At 44.2% G+C, this 17139-nt stretch overlaps 1 protein-coding gene across 8 annotated transcripts in view; it reads right to left on the bottom strand.

Moving 5' to 3' along the window:
• The window catches only part of Map2k6 (mitogen-activated protein kinase kinase 6), a 126421-nt gene that overhangs the window by 13591 nt on the left and 95691 nt on the right, over positions 1–17139 (bottom strand). For 7 of the 8 annotated variants that reach the window (NM_001356352.1, NM_011943.3, NM_001356353.1 and 4 more), the window contains 4 exons: positions 15466–15593; positions 13958–14035; positions 12410–12549; positions 5181–5226 (listed from right to left, as the gene is read on the bottom strand). In NM_001356352.1, coding sequence (NP_001343281.1) covers positions 5181–5226; positions 12410–12549; positions 13958–14035; positions 15466–15593 — 392 coding nt within the window. The remainder of the gene's footprint in view (positions 1–5180; positions 5227–12409; positions 12550–13957; positions 14036–15465; positions 15594–17139) is intronic. The other variant, NM_001356345.1, reaches the window with a different exon arrangement.

Here is a 17139-nt window from a genome sequence, read left to right as displayed (position 1 = left end):
TTAGCTGGGTCATAAGTGCTGGGCTATAGAGCCTCCGATCGCCAGCTAGGGAGAAATACATTACGTCATCTTCCTCAGCTCTTTCTTCTAGTGAGACCAAAAACCAAGCAAAGAAACTCTGAAGGACAACTCCTCGAGGCACCCGCATCACACACCCCTCCACCTCACTACACCGCTCAGGCCTCTGACTCGCCAGCAGTGGCCACTGTGAATGGATCACCATGACTCTTTCCTCATGTAGTCATGACTCACTCTGCTTCCCTGATGAGCGGTTCTGTTCGCAACCTTCCCTCTGCCTACCAGTAGGTTTTCTAATTATATTTGTTTGGAACCTGACAGCAGAGGGCTGGATGAGTCAGCTCTGTGGAGAACTGAGAGCCCACCCATGCAAGTCTTAGGAAACAATGCGACAGAGGGAGGGAACAAAGGAATAAAACCCCAAAGAAAGTAGGTGGTCACTGTTGAGCACTGTGACTCAGTTCTTCTGTTTCTGCCCCTTAGTGGGGCTGGGCTGAGTGCTGGCTCAGAGCCTTATGCCCAATGTGATGTTCTAGATTCAGGGCCCTTCACTCTAAAGTCCCCCATCTGCCAAACACGTGACACCCTTTTCGATGAAATGACCACTTATGTGGCATCCTTACCAAGGCCTTGTTTTTTACTTGTTTTCTTTTTAACCACCGTACTTATTAGCTTTCCCACATCCCCTTAACATTTGGGGATCTTTTAACGTGCTTTAAAAGCTCTTGACTATCAAAACAGGACATGCCAAGCCTCGGATTGCCTGGATGGCTGAGTCCAGCGCCTATCAGCTCCACCTCGAGATTTATCCTGCTCTCGCTAGCTCAGTACACGGAGCTCCAGTCCATGAATGGATTAGATAATACGATCTGAAACTCTTGATTTACAACAAGTTCTTTAGATGCCTTTTAGTCTGTGAGGGCCGGAGGACAAGAGACGAGAGAGCAAGCAGGCAAGCCAATCAACAGGGAAGGCGTGAAGAGCCTTGTGAGGGGCTTTGAAGTTGAAGAGCATTGAGAACTTGATTCTTTCTATAAATGACTAAGAATAGGAAGGACAGCAACTTGGAGGTGGGCGAATGGAGTCCCACAATCTCTAGGCTCCTGCTCCAGCTTAACACTCCCCCTAACAAGGGCCAAGTCCTAAGAGGGAGGACCCTGTACCATTTAGGAGTTCTATAGTATCGGGAAGAAGCATGGAGATTCATGGACAAGCTGCCAGGAAGCAGAGGGGCAAGCCACAGTCACTAACAGGCCTCCAAAATATCCCAGGTATACACCTCAACCTCTAGGGCTGTGGGTTCAGCTCTCCTTGTTTCATACCGCCATTCCAATCTAGAACTTTCTCAGATATTTGGAGAAGACAATCACACCACTGAGAAATCATCGGAACAGCCTGGCTACTATTTCTGGGGGTAAATATCTAAGGCAGGGGTCTTCAAACTATAATCCACAGACCAAACCTAACTCCTCGTCTTGGTGGTTTGAATGAGAAATGTCCCCCATAGGATCAGATGTTGAATACTTGGTCCTCAGTTGGTGGCGCTGTTTGGGGAGGTTTGGGAGGTGTGGCCTTGCTGGAGGAAGTACGTCACTGGGGGCGGGCTTTGAAGTTTCAAAGACTCATGCCACTCTCAGTTGGCTTTCGCTGCTTCCTGCGTATACTTCAAGATGAGTCTTCAACTTCCCACTCCTGCCACCTTGCCTTGGCTCCACCGTCAAAGGTTCTAACCTTCTGCAACTATAATCCCAAACAAACCCTTCTTTCTCTAGGTTGACTTAGTTGTAGTGTGTTATCACTAGAATAGAAAAGTTACTAATACAGTGTCTGATTTTACAATAAAGTTTTATTGGAACACAGCCACGTGTTCTTTTTGCTTTCCTTTGTTTAACATGGCTACTTTCAGCTTAGTTCATTTTTAACAGCAATTACATGGCTCATTAACCTAAAATTCTAGCTAGTTCTTTACCCAAAAAAAAAAAAAAAAGTGTTAGTAAATATCTGCTGTGGAAAAAAAAATGCTATAAAACAGACGTTTGAGATGAGCCAATAAGATAGGGCTTGAGGCACGTATAGCCCTCCATCTGAATTAGGGTGAAAATTATTGGGGATTCTGTAAGACGTATATATCTGGGTTGGAGCCTTGATAATAATATTCCTTTATTTGGAAAAATAATTTTTTTCCCTCTTCCTACCTCTTTACAAATTCCTAAAACTGAAACAATAGCCCTTCCAGCACGTGTTGCCCAGTGCTGAAGTCAGGGAGCTCCGACTCAGAATTTCCATTTCAAAACCTCAATTCCACAGGAAAGCAGGGAATAGTTACGGTCTTAAAAGGCACGTCCATTTCCACTACCGCAAAGACTAATGCCATAGAGGGGGAGGGCTGCCCACACAATCTTACATTAATAGACGTGCCAGTCACCCCAACTCAGTGTTTGTTAGATTGTGTCAGGAAGGCAGACGTCAACACCGATGCCAATGTATAGGAAACATTTTTTTTCCTCAAATGTTTTCTGGTGAATGTTTTGATAAGAGGCCACTTAGATTGAAGAAGAAGAAAAAGAAAAGAGGATGTTCGGCACTGTAAATAGCTGGACTACAGAGAAAATGTTCTTCTATTAGAAATTAGTTATAAAACAGAGACTTCAGGATTCCAAGTTCAATAGGATCCTACAGGAATCACTCCCTGTCTATCACACCTCACGTGAAATTATCTGTTAAGTGTCCATGCATGCATACCACAAAAGGGGAGTCAGGCCTGGAAAAGCCTCCAGTTGTCGCTTCTAAAAAATAATAATTCAAGAAGAGATCTTCAACTCAAGCAAGTAGATATATCCTCAAAGACCACACATCTATTTGGGTTTTCTCTTTTTTACGATTTATTTATTTATTTTATATCTATGAGTACACTGTTGCTGTCTTCAGACACACCAGAAGAGAGTATGGGATTCCATTACAGATGGTTGTGAGCCACCATGTGGTTCCTGGGAATTGAACTCAGGACCTCTAGAAGAGCAGTCAGTGCTCTTAACCACTGAACCATCCCTCCAGGCCCCCCCCCCCCACACACACACACATCTGTTTTCATATAGCTGCTGAGTGGTGAATACTAGACACTGCTCTTTTAAAGGGAGACAATGGAAGCTCAAAGAGATGGACTGACTTCACTTTTTCCAATCATAGAATGCCTCTGTGTTAAAGAAATAAAAGCCTATCTACAGAACTCAAACAACACATGGCGGAGATGAACACAAATGTCATCTTTTGATAACTCTTTTATTGTTGTTGTTGTTACTGTTTTGTTTTTTTTTTTTTTGTTTCTTTGAGACAGAGTTTCTCTATGTAGCCCTGACTATCCTGGAACTCACTCTGTAGACCAGGCTGGCCTCAAACTCAGAAATCTGCCTGCCTCTGCCTCCCAAGTGCTGGGATTAAAGGCATGTGCCACCACTGCCCAGCTCTGATAACTCTTTTTTAATATTTTATTTTTTAATTATGTGTATGGGGAGGTGGAATGTTTATATACCCACAGAAGCCTGAAACAGACATCAAAATCTCTGGAGCTGGAGCTACAGGGCCCAACATAGGTGCTAGGAACTGAATTTAGGTCCAGGTCCTCAACAGTAAATGCTGTTAACCACTAAGCTATCTTTCCAGCCTCTCCTCTATAACTTTTATGAATATTTCCAAACAGCTTTTGTTCTGTATCTCAGCTACCCCAGAACACCGCTCAAAAAGAGATACCAGGAGCCTGCCCTTCTGTGGTGCACTCAGTTGATCCAGACAGTGAGGCTGTTGGTAGGATAGAAGAAAGCACTCTGTGACTACCGCTAGCAGGCCCACTAACAAGGATCTCAAATTGTGCTCTTCTCTCTCTTGGGATTGAACATCATAATTCTCCTGTGGAGGTTAACCTTAACTGTCAACTTGGCACAATCCAAAACCATCTGGGAAGAGAGTCTCAGTGAGGGATTATCTACACTGGGTTGGCCTGTGGGCACGCCCATGGGAGACTATCTGAACTGAGTTTATTGGTGTGAGAAGATCCAGCCCACTGTGGGTAGCGCCATTCCCTAGGCAGAGGGTCCTAACCTGTTTTAGGAGTGGTGAAGGAGAGCTAAATGCAAGCAAGCAAGATAATATGTATTTCTTTCTTTCTGCTCTGACTTCCTGGCAGTGATAGAATAACCTAAAACCATGAACTAAAATAACCCCTTTCTCACCTAAATTTCCCTGTCAGGATAGTTTTTCGAAGCAACAGAAACGAAACTCGAACATCTCCTTCCTACTGTTAAAATTATAACCTTTATCATTAAGATAAATCTGAGGGATAGGCAGTAAACACATTCACATATAGTCTAAATTATTTCTCTCCAAAATGCCTTTGTACCACATTCTACATCTGTTTAGGTAGAGGCACTATTATAGAGCAGCGGTGTTGAGGTTTTGATCTCGTCACGTTACTGATAGGAAAAAACAATAAATTCAGGAGCAGGTGCTCTACTCCCATCAAAGGACTTACTATGCTTCTTTCCACCAAAATGAAGACCAAGAGGTCGAGAGAAAGGCAATCACTTAATCCATCCAAGATTTGTTACGAAAAATGGATGGACCACATGGCTTACAAGCCTATCCCATTGAGGTCTCTGAGCTCATATTTCTAGCACACTTATAGTGGGAATCTTCCAGATTTGAAAACGTCAACTTCCTGGATATAAATGTTTTCCAGGTTTAACAGCATGGCAACCATCATTGGGAACAATGACCTATTCTGAGCTTGCATCAAAAACAAAGAAACAAAGAAACAAACAAAAAGCATGAACAGGACCAGCAAGATAGCGCAGCGAATAAAAGTTCTCCCCGCCAAGCCTGAGGACCCTTAGGTCAATCCCCAGGACCCACACTTGGCAGAAGGGGAGACCTGACTCCAGCCAAGCATCCTCTGATCTACATGCACAGAAAATAAGTAACAAAATATTTTCTGAAGGATAAATACCAGTGAAAAGGGACCCTTAACTCTGTCTTGTGTCCAGCTCCTGGGAATCAACCATATCTCAACAAACCAACTCCTCCCTAAATATTTATTTATGCATCATCTTAGCCATGGCTACATCCCTAGCTGTTATCTGCTAACACACAAGCAAAGTGTTCACACTCACCATAAGCTCTGGATATGTGGGCCGTTCTTTGGAATTTTTCTTCAAGCTTAAAAAGAAAAAAATAAGCACATTAAAAATCTAGAAGACATTTGTATTTCACTGTTAGGATTTTAGAACCAGTGTAAAACTGTAACTATTTTTTTTTTTAATGCACAAAAACCAGGTCTCCTATACTAACTTCTATTGTAAATGTGAACTCTTAGAAACTATGTTTTAAACCATGTTGGGCTTGCTTTAACATGAATAAGTGTGTGTGTGTGTGTGTGTGTGTGTGTGTGTGTGTGTGTGTGTGTGTGTGTTTATTTTCCTTTAATACATTATGGTTGCCATTTAGTCTAATTTTCCTACCTATAATGACCACATCTCAAAACCTATCTGAACTTTCTTTCAAGGTAGCTTTTTATCCCACCTCCTGGAAAAGAAGTCGGCCCACGTTTCTTACAGGACACTAAGTGAGTCTCACTGCCTCCAACTGCAGACTCCTCCCTGTTTGTGGTTCCCTCTCATATAAAACTTGCTTCCCTATGTTCCTCCCCAAACCTGCCTGAGACAGAAGCCACAAACCTATATTTTACTAAGGAGGTGCTTCTTGTTCACTGTCTTGGTGGATAAGAAAGGAAAGCAAATTAGCAATGATTCTTAGAAATATTTTTGTGGTCACGCACTGCTGTCTAGTGGTCATTCTGTTCTCTGAATATTCCAACATTTTATAGCATTTGATACCAGAGGCAGTCCTCATAAAACTACAATGTGAAAGAGACCAACCCATCACCCCTGTCCTCAACCCACCCCTGAGTCTAAAATGGAAACAAGAAGAAAAACGGTTTATTTGATGTTTTAGTTCCAGCCGTGAATGGGGAGAGAGTTGTCTATGAACTCCGAGAACCACAGTGTGACAGCATATTGAGTCCCTGAGATTTGTGCTGATGGGTCCTTTTGAGCGAGTGAGATCCTGAGCATCTGACATGAGCTCTGCTACACCCACAGAAGCGAACCCCCATGAGGGGTGTAAAGTACAAAACCGTGGGAGAGTGACGTCACTGGGAGATGTTGAACTATAGGCTTATAGGCAAAATGAAATTCTCTTTAAAAATTCAAAGGAGGGAAAGCTTTTGAACCAAAACAAACTGAAAAGCAGCCCCACCAGTTTATTCCAGGCAATGCTGTGGGTAGAAGCCAGGGAACCTGTGACAGGCTACAGGCAGAGGTGAGGACAGAAGTGTCAACCTAGAACTGAGGGCAGACCTAGTACCTAATGGCCTCAGGAACCAGACAACCTATGAGAGAAAGTTCATCTCAACTTGGGATAAAAATGAGAGTGCGTTAGAAAGGAGAATCATTAACTGTCAGCGTGGGGCTGATACGAGAATGTGTACCTGGGTGAAATGAATGAGCTCTTAACCCACTGGTGGCCTTGCATATGCCTGTACCCTGAGAGTCCATGTCGGTGGTTCCCAATGGTAGCTACTCTGTACCTCCATCCCACAGGACATTTCTCAACGTCTTTGGTTGTCACAACTAGTTGGCGGTATCTGACAGCGGCAGAGGATGTTGCTAAGCATCCTTCAGTGTGCAAGCCTGTCTTCCACAACAAAAGCAGTCCAGTTGGAAATGCCATTGGTGCAGACACCAAGAGGGCAAGAATACTTGGACTGTGGGTAATTGGCTGGCCCTCTTTAAAACCCACTTGCTCTACCCTTCTCCCAATTGGAATGCAGTCATAAGAACCATCTCCACGAGGCTTACATGACATTTGTTTATATTCCCATCACGACTACCTCATGCCTCCTATCTCTGTCTTCCATCTTCCTAGGAACAAAAGGTTGTCTAAATTCAAGTATCAGTTTATCTGAGAAATAAGTGCAGAAGAAATATCCTCTGGGGACATTGTTACCTCACTTACAAATCCTAGATTTTTTTTTTTTTTACATATACAGAAGCCTCAAATATCCAGCTATTATTCAAAGCAAATCTGAACCCAGAATTCTCCTCCCTTGGTTAAACAATTTAACTTCTTAAGTCAATAAAATAACACAAATAAATACAACACTAAAACTACACATAATATTCAAGGGATTAAATAGGATATCTGAGGGGCCAGCAAGATGGTTCAGCCGGTAACAGGCACTTGCTGCCAAGCCTGGAAATCTGAGTTTGATTCCTGGAGCCCATAGAGTGGGAGAGAACAGACCCCCGTAAGTTACCCCCTGACCTCCATCAGTGCACCACGGTATCAACCAATGACCTCCATGGCAGCACTGATGTTTGGCCCCTGTTTACTGTATAATAGAAGGATTCTTTCTTCCTGGCTGGCTAAAAGCTCTAAAGATTCATTGTGGCATCGCAGAGAGAATCCCAGACCTTGTGCAGATTAGGCAAGCACTCTATGACCAAGCTACATCTTCGGTCCCTGCCTCGGCTTTCAAGTTTTAAGTAAAAGCAACCATGAGACAGGACATTTTTCTCCCCAGAACGTTTGCAAAATTTGCAAAATTTCCTCTCTGCTTTGATCCATCTTTAAAAAAATTTTTTTTCAGGAAAAATCACTTTAGTTGATCAAGCACAAAGTATTTAAGATCTGTCAGACCTCAGAGGCTGTGTTCAACTGCCCAGTAAGCTACCCCTTGACTTACAGCCCCTAATCAGAGGGAAAGTTTGCCCCCGACTATAGAATTCTAACAAAAGGGTCTTTCACAGCGGCCAGCCATGGTAATGATGCCTGTAATTCCAGCACTCAGGAGGCTGAAGCAGGAGGGTTACAGAATCAAAGCCAGCCTGGGCTACAGAGAGACTTTTAGGACAGCCTAGTATATATATAGTTAAACCTTATTGAAAAAGAAAGGAATAACAGAGGGGGGCAAGAGGTTAGAGAAGAGGGAGGTAGAGAAGGAGGGAGGGAAGTGGAGAGGGAGAAGGTGAGGGGGGAGGAAGGGAGAAAGGAAAGAAAGCAAGCAAAGGAAGACTATTTGTTAAATTAGTATAATGGATATAGCCTATTCCCTCCATATCTTAAATCAAAAACACTTCAAAAGAAGCACTAAGAATAGTAAAATACCCAAGATAAAGTTGGGGTGGAAGCAAATTTTCCATGTTTAGTAGAAAATGTTTGAAACTCAATATAAAATAACAACCTCGGAGTTCAAAGGTACACCACTTTCCTCTTGGATGGGATCTGGCTTTTGGATGTTCAAGTGGCTTGTCATTTTCAAGTGTGCAATTAGCTAACTTCTCTAATTCCTCTTCCAAATGCCACAACACAGGCTCCTGACCATGGCTGGCACGACAAACCCAATCCACGCTGCCTTGAGAATTGCCAGCTTGCAGTTCATGCTGACCAGGAGCTCTCTGCCTATTTGAGCTCCCCCACCCCCATGTCCACCCCCACCCCCCCGATCATTTCCAAGAAGGGCTATTTGGTGCAGTCCACAGAATAAAAACACAGTGCGCCTCCGAAGCCATACATTTGTCAAAAGATAAATAAATACCTACTGCCTCTTTTACTTTCCTGTTCTGAACAAACAGACAATGCTTAATCGACTGTTTGATTTTTAGCTACTCTGAGTCAGACAGTATTGACATCTGGACGGGCCTCCAACACACTTGGGTACGGCACCAGGCTAGCCGGCTGGGCACTGAGACTCCAAAGTAGGCCTGGAGGAAATGCAAACATAAGTCTAACTATTCTAGCAGCAGGCAATGTATTCTAGTGGCTTGCCTGTGTCAACACATGTGAAAAGGTTAGAGAGAAAACTACTGGGCCAGAGAGCAGGCTCGGGACATAAAGTGCTCACCCCATAAGCATGAAGACCCAAGGTTGACCCCCAAAACCCACATAAAAAGCCAAGAGCAGCAACACACACTTCTAATCTTAGCTCTGGGGAGGTATGGATAGGAAAATCCTTGGGCTTCATGACTGGGCAGCCTAATTGAATAAAAGACCCTGCCTCAAATCATGAGGTGGTCATACTCAAGAAAGGACGCCTGAGGTCGGCCTTGGCTCCCCTCACAGGCACACACACCATCTATATACCACAAGAGCATACACAGCATATGTGTATGAACACCTATATATACTCAAACACATGTACAATATATATACATTATACAATATGTATACATTATTTATATATACATATGTATATATAGTGTGTATTCCATATAGATATGTGTGTGTTTATGATCTATCTGCTAAGATCTTATTTTTAAAAAGGAAATCATATTAAGCCTTCTACAAGACTAGACTATAAGAACTTTCTATTACAAACATGAAAAAACAAGGCCTTTTGGTCATGTGGTGGTTTGAGAGATGTACGTACACACACACACACACACACACACACACACACACACACACACACACCATAGTCTCACACGTTTCAATAGTTGGGCTGTACTCGGTGGCACTGTTTGGGATGGTTTTGAAGGTGTGTCCTTGCTGGAGGAAGTATACCACAGGGGATGGCTTCAAGAACTTAGGGTCTCACCCTACTCCCGGCTCACTCTCTCTCGGCTTCCTGCTTGAGATTCGAGACATGCGCCCTTGGCTTTTTTTGCTCCAGCTACCAAGTCTGCTGCCTGCTGCTTGCTCTGCCTCCCCGATGATAGACTTATCCCTCCAAACCCATGAACTCTTTCTTCCATGTTTCCTTGAGTTTGGTCTTTTATGTAACATGTAACTAATACAGGTCAGTACGGCCCACCTTGGAAGTTCCTTAAAATCTCAATGATAAAAACATGTACTGGGGAAAAGAAGCAGCCTTCGGCTGTGCTTTTTTTAAAATAAATACATAAAGGAGGTATTTTTAAATTACTGTTTCTTTGTTTTTGCTCTGAAATACTTCAAGATATGGACATAGGCAAAAGACTCCAAAACCACAGAAAATAATCCCAAGAGCTGATGAGTGGGATTACATGAAATTTAAAAGTTTCCATGCAACAAAGTAAATCATTATCAGAGTGAAAAGGACAGCCAACAGGAGAAAAATCGTTGCCATCTATACACTGGACAAGGATTCGCTTCCTCTACTACATAATGGTACATTTTAAATGCCCAGATAAATAAATCTTCCAACCGATAAACAGGCTAAGGGACCAAATAGGTAACTCTCAAAAGAAGAAACGGGAATGGCCAATAAACACTCAGGTCTCAGCCTGCTTAGCTATCCCAGAATGCCAGAGTAGCAGTACTTTGAGATTCCATCTCATCTCAGCTTGGTGCCTCTCGCCTCTAAAAGGGACAGAAAGAATGCACAAGCCAGAGGTCAAGGAGAGAGTCGTGAGGTACTGGGTTCTGCCAGAGGTCAGGGAGAGAGTTGTGAGGTACTGGGTTCTGCAAGTGGCACGGCTTTTGCACACACCCACTTATAGCAGCAAGAAGACCTGAGGAACAAGACATTCCAGTGTGGCTGTGGAAGGGGTCCCTGGGAGACCCCACCGCTCGTGGGGGGACCTGTGTAGTTAGTGGCTGCAAAGGGAGGGGGGTCACTCTTGTTTGAAGACCAATGGCACTAACTGGACTTAGGGGTTGTTCAGGAGGGGAGAGGGCGCATTTTTATGAAAGATGCCCAACAACACTGTCCTAGAGCCCAGTACTCCAGTTCTCTCTGGTCTTTCGGCCAAAATTAAAACTCAGAATAAGCCACCAGGGTAGCCTTGTAAAACACTAAGGGAAAGCACCAGGATGGGGATGCGGATGCAGATGGGTGAGCACCAAGTACCGGTCCAAGAGCCTTAAGCAACCAAGCATTGCCCAGTGTCATCACGGTCCCCAGTAAAAACTGTATTTGGAACACCACGTCCAAAGGAGCAAGGAGACCAAAGGTGTGTTGCTTCGGTATCCTCTGTACCTCGGGGCCCTTCCCAGGTCTAGGTCAATTCACGCAGCGAGTCTGAGCAGGAATGACTCCCTCCACGAGACACAGCTGGAATCAGAGCCAGCTCTGACCCACCCACTCGCTCGAAGTTTCCATCTGCTTTCACAGGATAGCTGTCTAAACTAACTGGGTTCCACTCGGGCTGCCCTCTTGACATCCTCCTCCCAGCTGCATCCGCGGCTGCCACTACTGTCACGTGACGACGCTAAGCATCGTGGCCGCGGTGCAGACAGAAATCATGTGAGTACCTGGAAGATATTGTGTCCTCTTTTATCCTCTCTGACTATACTAGTCATTTCCTTCTCTCTCCGTGCTCCAGCCCTCTTTGGATTAGCCTCCAAACCCCCGGCAGTACCTATTATGCCTACCGGGACAAGTCCATCCACAGATAACATGGGTTCTGCAGAAGGCAAAGTTCTGCAGGACTTGGAAGCATCCGGGAAACATTCTTGAATGTCCAACAATCTTCTTAGTCCCAGAGACTCTTGACATCTATCCCCCACCCCTAGCTTTCCAGTAGGCCTTGCTAAACTTTGGCTCTATGCTGTAGTCAATATCCAACTCCTTACAGCTGTTACTGGAATAAAATACCATAATAGAACATGACTTAAAAGAGAAATGATTTATCTCGGCTCACAATTCTAGGCTACAGTCCAGCGCTGCAGGAAGTCGTGGCAGCGGGAACGTAAACCTTATTCATTCGGGTCTAGAGCAGAGAGAAACGAACGCATGCGTGCTTCGAGTACATAACTCCATTTCTCCCTCATACAGTCCGGGAGCCAAACCCTGGCAATGGCACCATTTCCTCTTAGGCTAGATCCTTGCACATCAGTTAACATAATCAAAGCAATCCCCCACAGACTGTCCACAGGCCAACCTGTTCTAAACAACAGAGACTCCAGATTGTACGAGGGTGGAAGTTAAACTAACTGACCATCACGAGGTCCTAGAGAGAGGGGTCTTTCTTGCTTTAGTGACGCAATCCTTCCAATGGGAAGACCTCTCCTTCCTGACTCACCTTAGCTAGGGAAATGCCTCGCATGGCCTCTGCTCAGGATTTATTTCCTCCGAAACAAAAATAACCCCATCTGACTTTGCATCCTCCAAATACTTATGTATCTCACTCTATCCGGTCTTGCCAATCATAGTACTTTCAAGTAAATATTGACTTGAGTGCGCTTCCGTACTAGCCTTGGAACTAGGAGTAGAGGCCAGGGCTATGTTCTGCAGCCCAGAGGACATGCTCCGTGGATGCTTCTGGAATGAGCGTATGTGATGGATCAGACCCCACCGGGGAGAGTCATGAGAGCGGCTCGTCGTCTTTGGCATAGATCTGTGAGTGCAGGGTTCTCTTACCACTGTGAGGTAAAGTCAACAAAGTCCGCGGAGAACTTGTCTGCTGGGAGCTGAGGAGAGGGCTCTTCGACCACCTGCTTTAGCTGCTGGAAGGGCGTTCCCCAAGAATCATAAGGAAACCGAAGGATGGCCAGCTCGATCTAAACAGAGGGAAGGGAGGGGTGGCAACATTTTAAGAAATGCTCATTAGGAAGCAGCTGTGTTTCCTTTTAGAAAGACCAGAGGTGACGCTCAAATATAATTAGGGAAGAAAGCCAAGCTAATGACCCATTCTCGCAAAATCTTAGTGCCTCCTGCTTTTTAAAATATTGTCTTGCCAGTGGCAGATATTTAAACCTATCTAAATAAATGAGCTCCTTGATAACACCCGGGCCTATTTCATAAAAACTTATCAGCCAAGAGCATTAAAGTTCAACACAGGAAACAACCAGTTTTTCAAATATGTGGCCAGACTAGGAAAGCGTAAAGACTTTGGCAGCACTGTGCCTCTGCTGCCACCTACAGGTCTCTTGGTGAAATGGAAAATTAAAAAAAAAAAAAAAAAGTTACCCAGGACCAAATGACTGATCTTTTTTTGGACTTGAGTAAAGGCCACTCTGCTGTTACAGAATCACATGTTTTCTGGGCAGGGACATGGAATAACTCACTGGATATAATCAGCTGCTGGTCCTGGGCAGTAGCCAGGACCACTGTGGGTAATTCCAGACCTCAGCGATAGACTAAAAATGTACAGTCACAGAGGTTACAGATAAGGGACTGGCTGCGTGGCCATAGGCCCGTGCTTGAGAAAGTACACTATGCATTATCGTGTTCCAAGGGTAGATCTAACTCACACATCTAAAACTTCCACCATGCAAATGTTCAGTGCAGAGCCTGGGAGGTTGCCCAGTTGGCAGAGTACTTGCATAGTAGCCATGAATCCAGGGGTCGACCGTATCAAACTAAGCATGATGGGTCATGCCTGCAATCCCAGGACTTTGGGAGCAGAGAGAGGAGGATCAAAACTTCAAGGTCATCCTGGGCTACATATAGATTTTGACACTAGCCTAGGCTACATGAGGTCTGTTCTCAAAATATTAAAATACACAACCTAGTACATTTGGCCTATCAGGGTCCATACACATTAGCAGGGAGAGGGTTTGGGTTGGTTTTTTTGTTTTGTTTTGTTTTATTTTATTTTATTTTATTTCTTTTATTGTCCTGGTTTTGTAACTTAAGCTTCTTGTCTTGGTCCTAATCACTTAATTTAAACTATAAAAACTCTATTAATCCCTTTTCTATCAGAAAGATCACCAGTGAGAATACATGAGTTTGTGAAGGTCATACGGCTAGTAACAGTCAGAAAGGGAGGAAAACTTGGACTGCTAGATCTCACTGTACAGTTTCTACTGTACAGTACTTCAAACAATCAGCCCTGGAAAATAACCTGCCATCTCAGAGAGAAAGGGGTGCCCAAGTGTGATATCAAAGGCTTCTGGGTCCCCAAAGCCCACCCCATCCAGGTTTGCGCTCAGAACCTCGTAGCCCACAGTGATGATCATAGGTTACCATGGTGATGCCCAGGCTCCAAATGTCAGACTTCACACTGTACCCCTTCTGGTTGAGCTCTGGATTTATTCGTTCAGGCTGGAAAGGAGACAGACAGCTAAGAAACGGAAAGACGATTGCAATGCCACGTAGCTCAATAAAGACTCAGGAGGAGACACCAGCACTTGCCGTATGAGTTATTTGACTCTGTTAGCCTGCCTCCCGGGCCAAAAGACTGGCTAATCACAAGCTATGAAATGTCTCCACAGGGCTTCCCTTCTTTATATTGGTTTTTTCTCACAGGCAGCAATGAATTCAGATCCCGCAGAACAAATTTTAATTGCCTTAAGAAGAACACCGGGACACATTCAAAAGCTCCTCTATCCATTAAAATTATCCCTGGTAAAAAACATCAACAGCTCAAAAGCCACAAAAGCCTGCAGAAGTTCATAGCTACCGTCTGATGTTAAGAGACCTCGGGGATTTTACTCAAACATGGGCAAGAAGTTTTCAATCTCAAACTCAAGTCCCTTCTAAGATAAATGTATTCCTCCAGTTGGCCATTCTGTGATGACCAGAGCTCCCTTGTGTGGATAATTTAAGATCTCCATAGTCTTCTATCCTTAGCAATCAAGCTAACATTCGGGTGTGAGTCAGTGTGTAAAACTGAGTGCAAGTGCCTACTACTTACATGCATTTTCAAATAACACGCCCCTTTGAGATAATTCCGAAAGGCAATATATATGCTATGGTTTGTGTCTCTGTGTCATCCCAAAATGTACATGTTAAAACCATATCCCACAGGGGCTGGCAAGATGGCTCCGCGGCAAGATGACTGCTCTTCCAGAGGTCCTGAGTCCAATTCCCAGCAACCACGTGGTGACTCACAACCATCTGTAATGGGATCCGATGCCCTCTTCTGGTGTGTCTGAAGACAGCTACAGTGTACTCATAAAAATAAAATTAAAAAAAAAAAAAGTATGCCACCTGTGACCATAGCAGGAAGTCTTGTTTCTATTGGATGGCTGTAGATTTGGGGTAGGTTCCTCATGAATGAGGTTAGTATCCTCATAAAAGAAGCCTTAGAGAGGTCCCTGCTCCTTCCACCACTTGAGAACGCAACAGGAACCTCAAATAAGGCAGAGAAGCGGGCCCTCACCACAGACTCCAGCATCCACAACCTGCGTCTTCCAATATCTTGATCTTGGACTTGCCAGAGCAAAAAGAGTCAAAAAAAAAAAAAAAAAAAAAAAAAAACAAAACTGTGTTCTGTAAGGTGTCCAGTTTACAGTATTTTGTTATAGCAACCTCAAAGGATGGTGACAACATTGGGAGCGAGTGAAAATGATTTCTGACATAAAACCTCTAAGAAAATGACACAAGGCAGAATCTTTCTCAAATCCGAGGTTCATTCCAATTCTCCATTATAGGCATGCATTTCTTACTTTCTTGCCTGGTTTTGCAAGCAGGTGCATTTCTCAGACATGCATGGGTAGACGCACACAAGCACGCTACGTGCTGGTACTTACAGCCATGTATGGTTTGCAACCGGCATCGATCGTTTTAGCAACAGAGTCGACCAGGTAGCCACTGATTCCAAAGTCACACATCTTCACCTGGCCCAGTGTGTTAATGAGCACATTAGAAGGCTTGACGTCTGAAGGAGAGAAGAAAGGGTTACTTTTTCGCCACCAGAGGGCTCTCGACTCTCCACTTGCCTTGGCAGGGCTGTCTTTGCCAAGATACCCCACACAAACGTCACCAAAGGCCCTGACTCACGCAGCGCGTTCCTCTCCAGTTGGGCTTTTAATTCTTCACACTTTGTCTGCGTCTTTCAGGACTGTGAATCTCAAAATGGGAAAACCTGTCTCCCCTGCTTATCTTATGTCATTGCTCCCATATGTGGAGTAGGAATTTAAAAAAAAAAAAAAAATTACCAAACTAAAGTGATCTGTGAGGGCTGGAGAGATGGCTCAATGGATGAAAATGAATGTGCATTCAATCCCAGCATTTTTGTATGGAGAAGGGAGAGACAGGAGCTCAGGAGTCAGCTAACGTGATGTAAACAGCAATGACCAACACAGTGCTGTCTCACAGGAGGTAGAAGGCAAAGGCCAACACCTGAGGTTGCCCTTTGACCTCTACAAGGACAAAGTGCCCACAGTCACATAGGGTACAACACACACATTACACACACACACACACACACACACACACACACACACACACACTTTATCACTTTATTGAGAATCCCTATATAGAATTTTTAAAGAATAGATTTTCCTAAACGGCTCTTAGGTCTTCTTAATGTTATTCAAAACATCTATACTAAAGGTGGCTTTTGAGGCTACCGAGATGCCTCAGCCACTAGAGAACCTGCTGTAGTTCTGGAGGTCCCAAGCTCAGACTCCAACATCCACATCAGGCAGTTCACAACAGCCTGTAACTCTAGCTCCAGAAGACCAACGCCCTCTTCTGGCCTCTGTGGGCTCTGCACTAATAGATTAGATTGATGAAGAACTGGATGAATATATGACAGAGCTGAGGGTGGCTGGGCACCTACACACACACACACACACACACACACACACACACAGTGCAAGCATGAGAGACCTGAGTTCAACCCCTAGAGCCCACATTAAAAGCTAGCCCTGGTCATACACCCCACTGACCCAGTTCTGTAGGGAAACTGGGGGTCGCTGGGGATTTCCTGCTGCTTCTGTGTGAGAGCCTGCCTCAAAGAAATGGACAGGGAGTGACAGAGCAAGGACCTGACATCCTTCCCTACACGTGTACATGGTGAGCACACCCACACTCTGTGTGCATGAGAAAGACACACACGCATGCACACATGCATGCACTCACACAAATAAAAATAAATGAAAATTAAGAGCTAACAGGAGAAGAGGAAGGGTAGTAAAGAAGCAAGAGAGACAAAGAGAAAGAGAGAGAGAGAGAGAGAGTCATTTTTTCCCACTTCCTGTAGCCTGGAAAAGCTCTGCTTTATTCTGGAGATTTCCAAGTTCTCAATGCTATCCATAGCTCACCTTGGTGAATTTCTATTCAGTTTAGGTATACTATAAAATTTATTTGTTCTTATATTCTCAGCCAAGGTAAAGGACAGCCACAGCTTACAGCCTGAATCTTAAACATCTTCCAAAAACCCAGATGTAGGCTACACAGGCTTTGTCCTCAGTTTATCC

The sequence above is a fragment of the Mus musculus genome, chromosome 11 (genome assembly GCF_000001635.26).
Source record: "Mus musculus strain C57BL/6J chromosome 11, GRCm38.p6 C57BL/6J".
In the NCBI taxonomy this organism is placed as follows: Eukaryota; Metazoa; Chordata; class Mammalia; order Rodentia; family Muridae; genus Mus; species Mus musculus.
The sequence above is the reverse complement of the archived record's forward strand: the minus strand, read 5'-3'. Positions and strand labels throughout refer to the sequence as shown.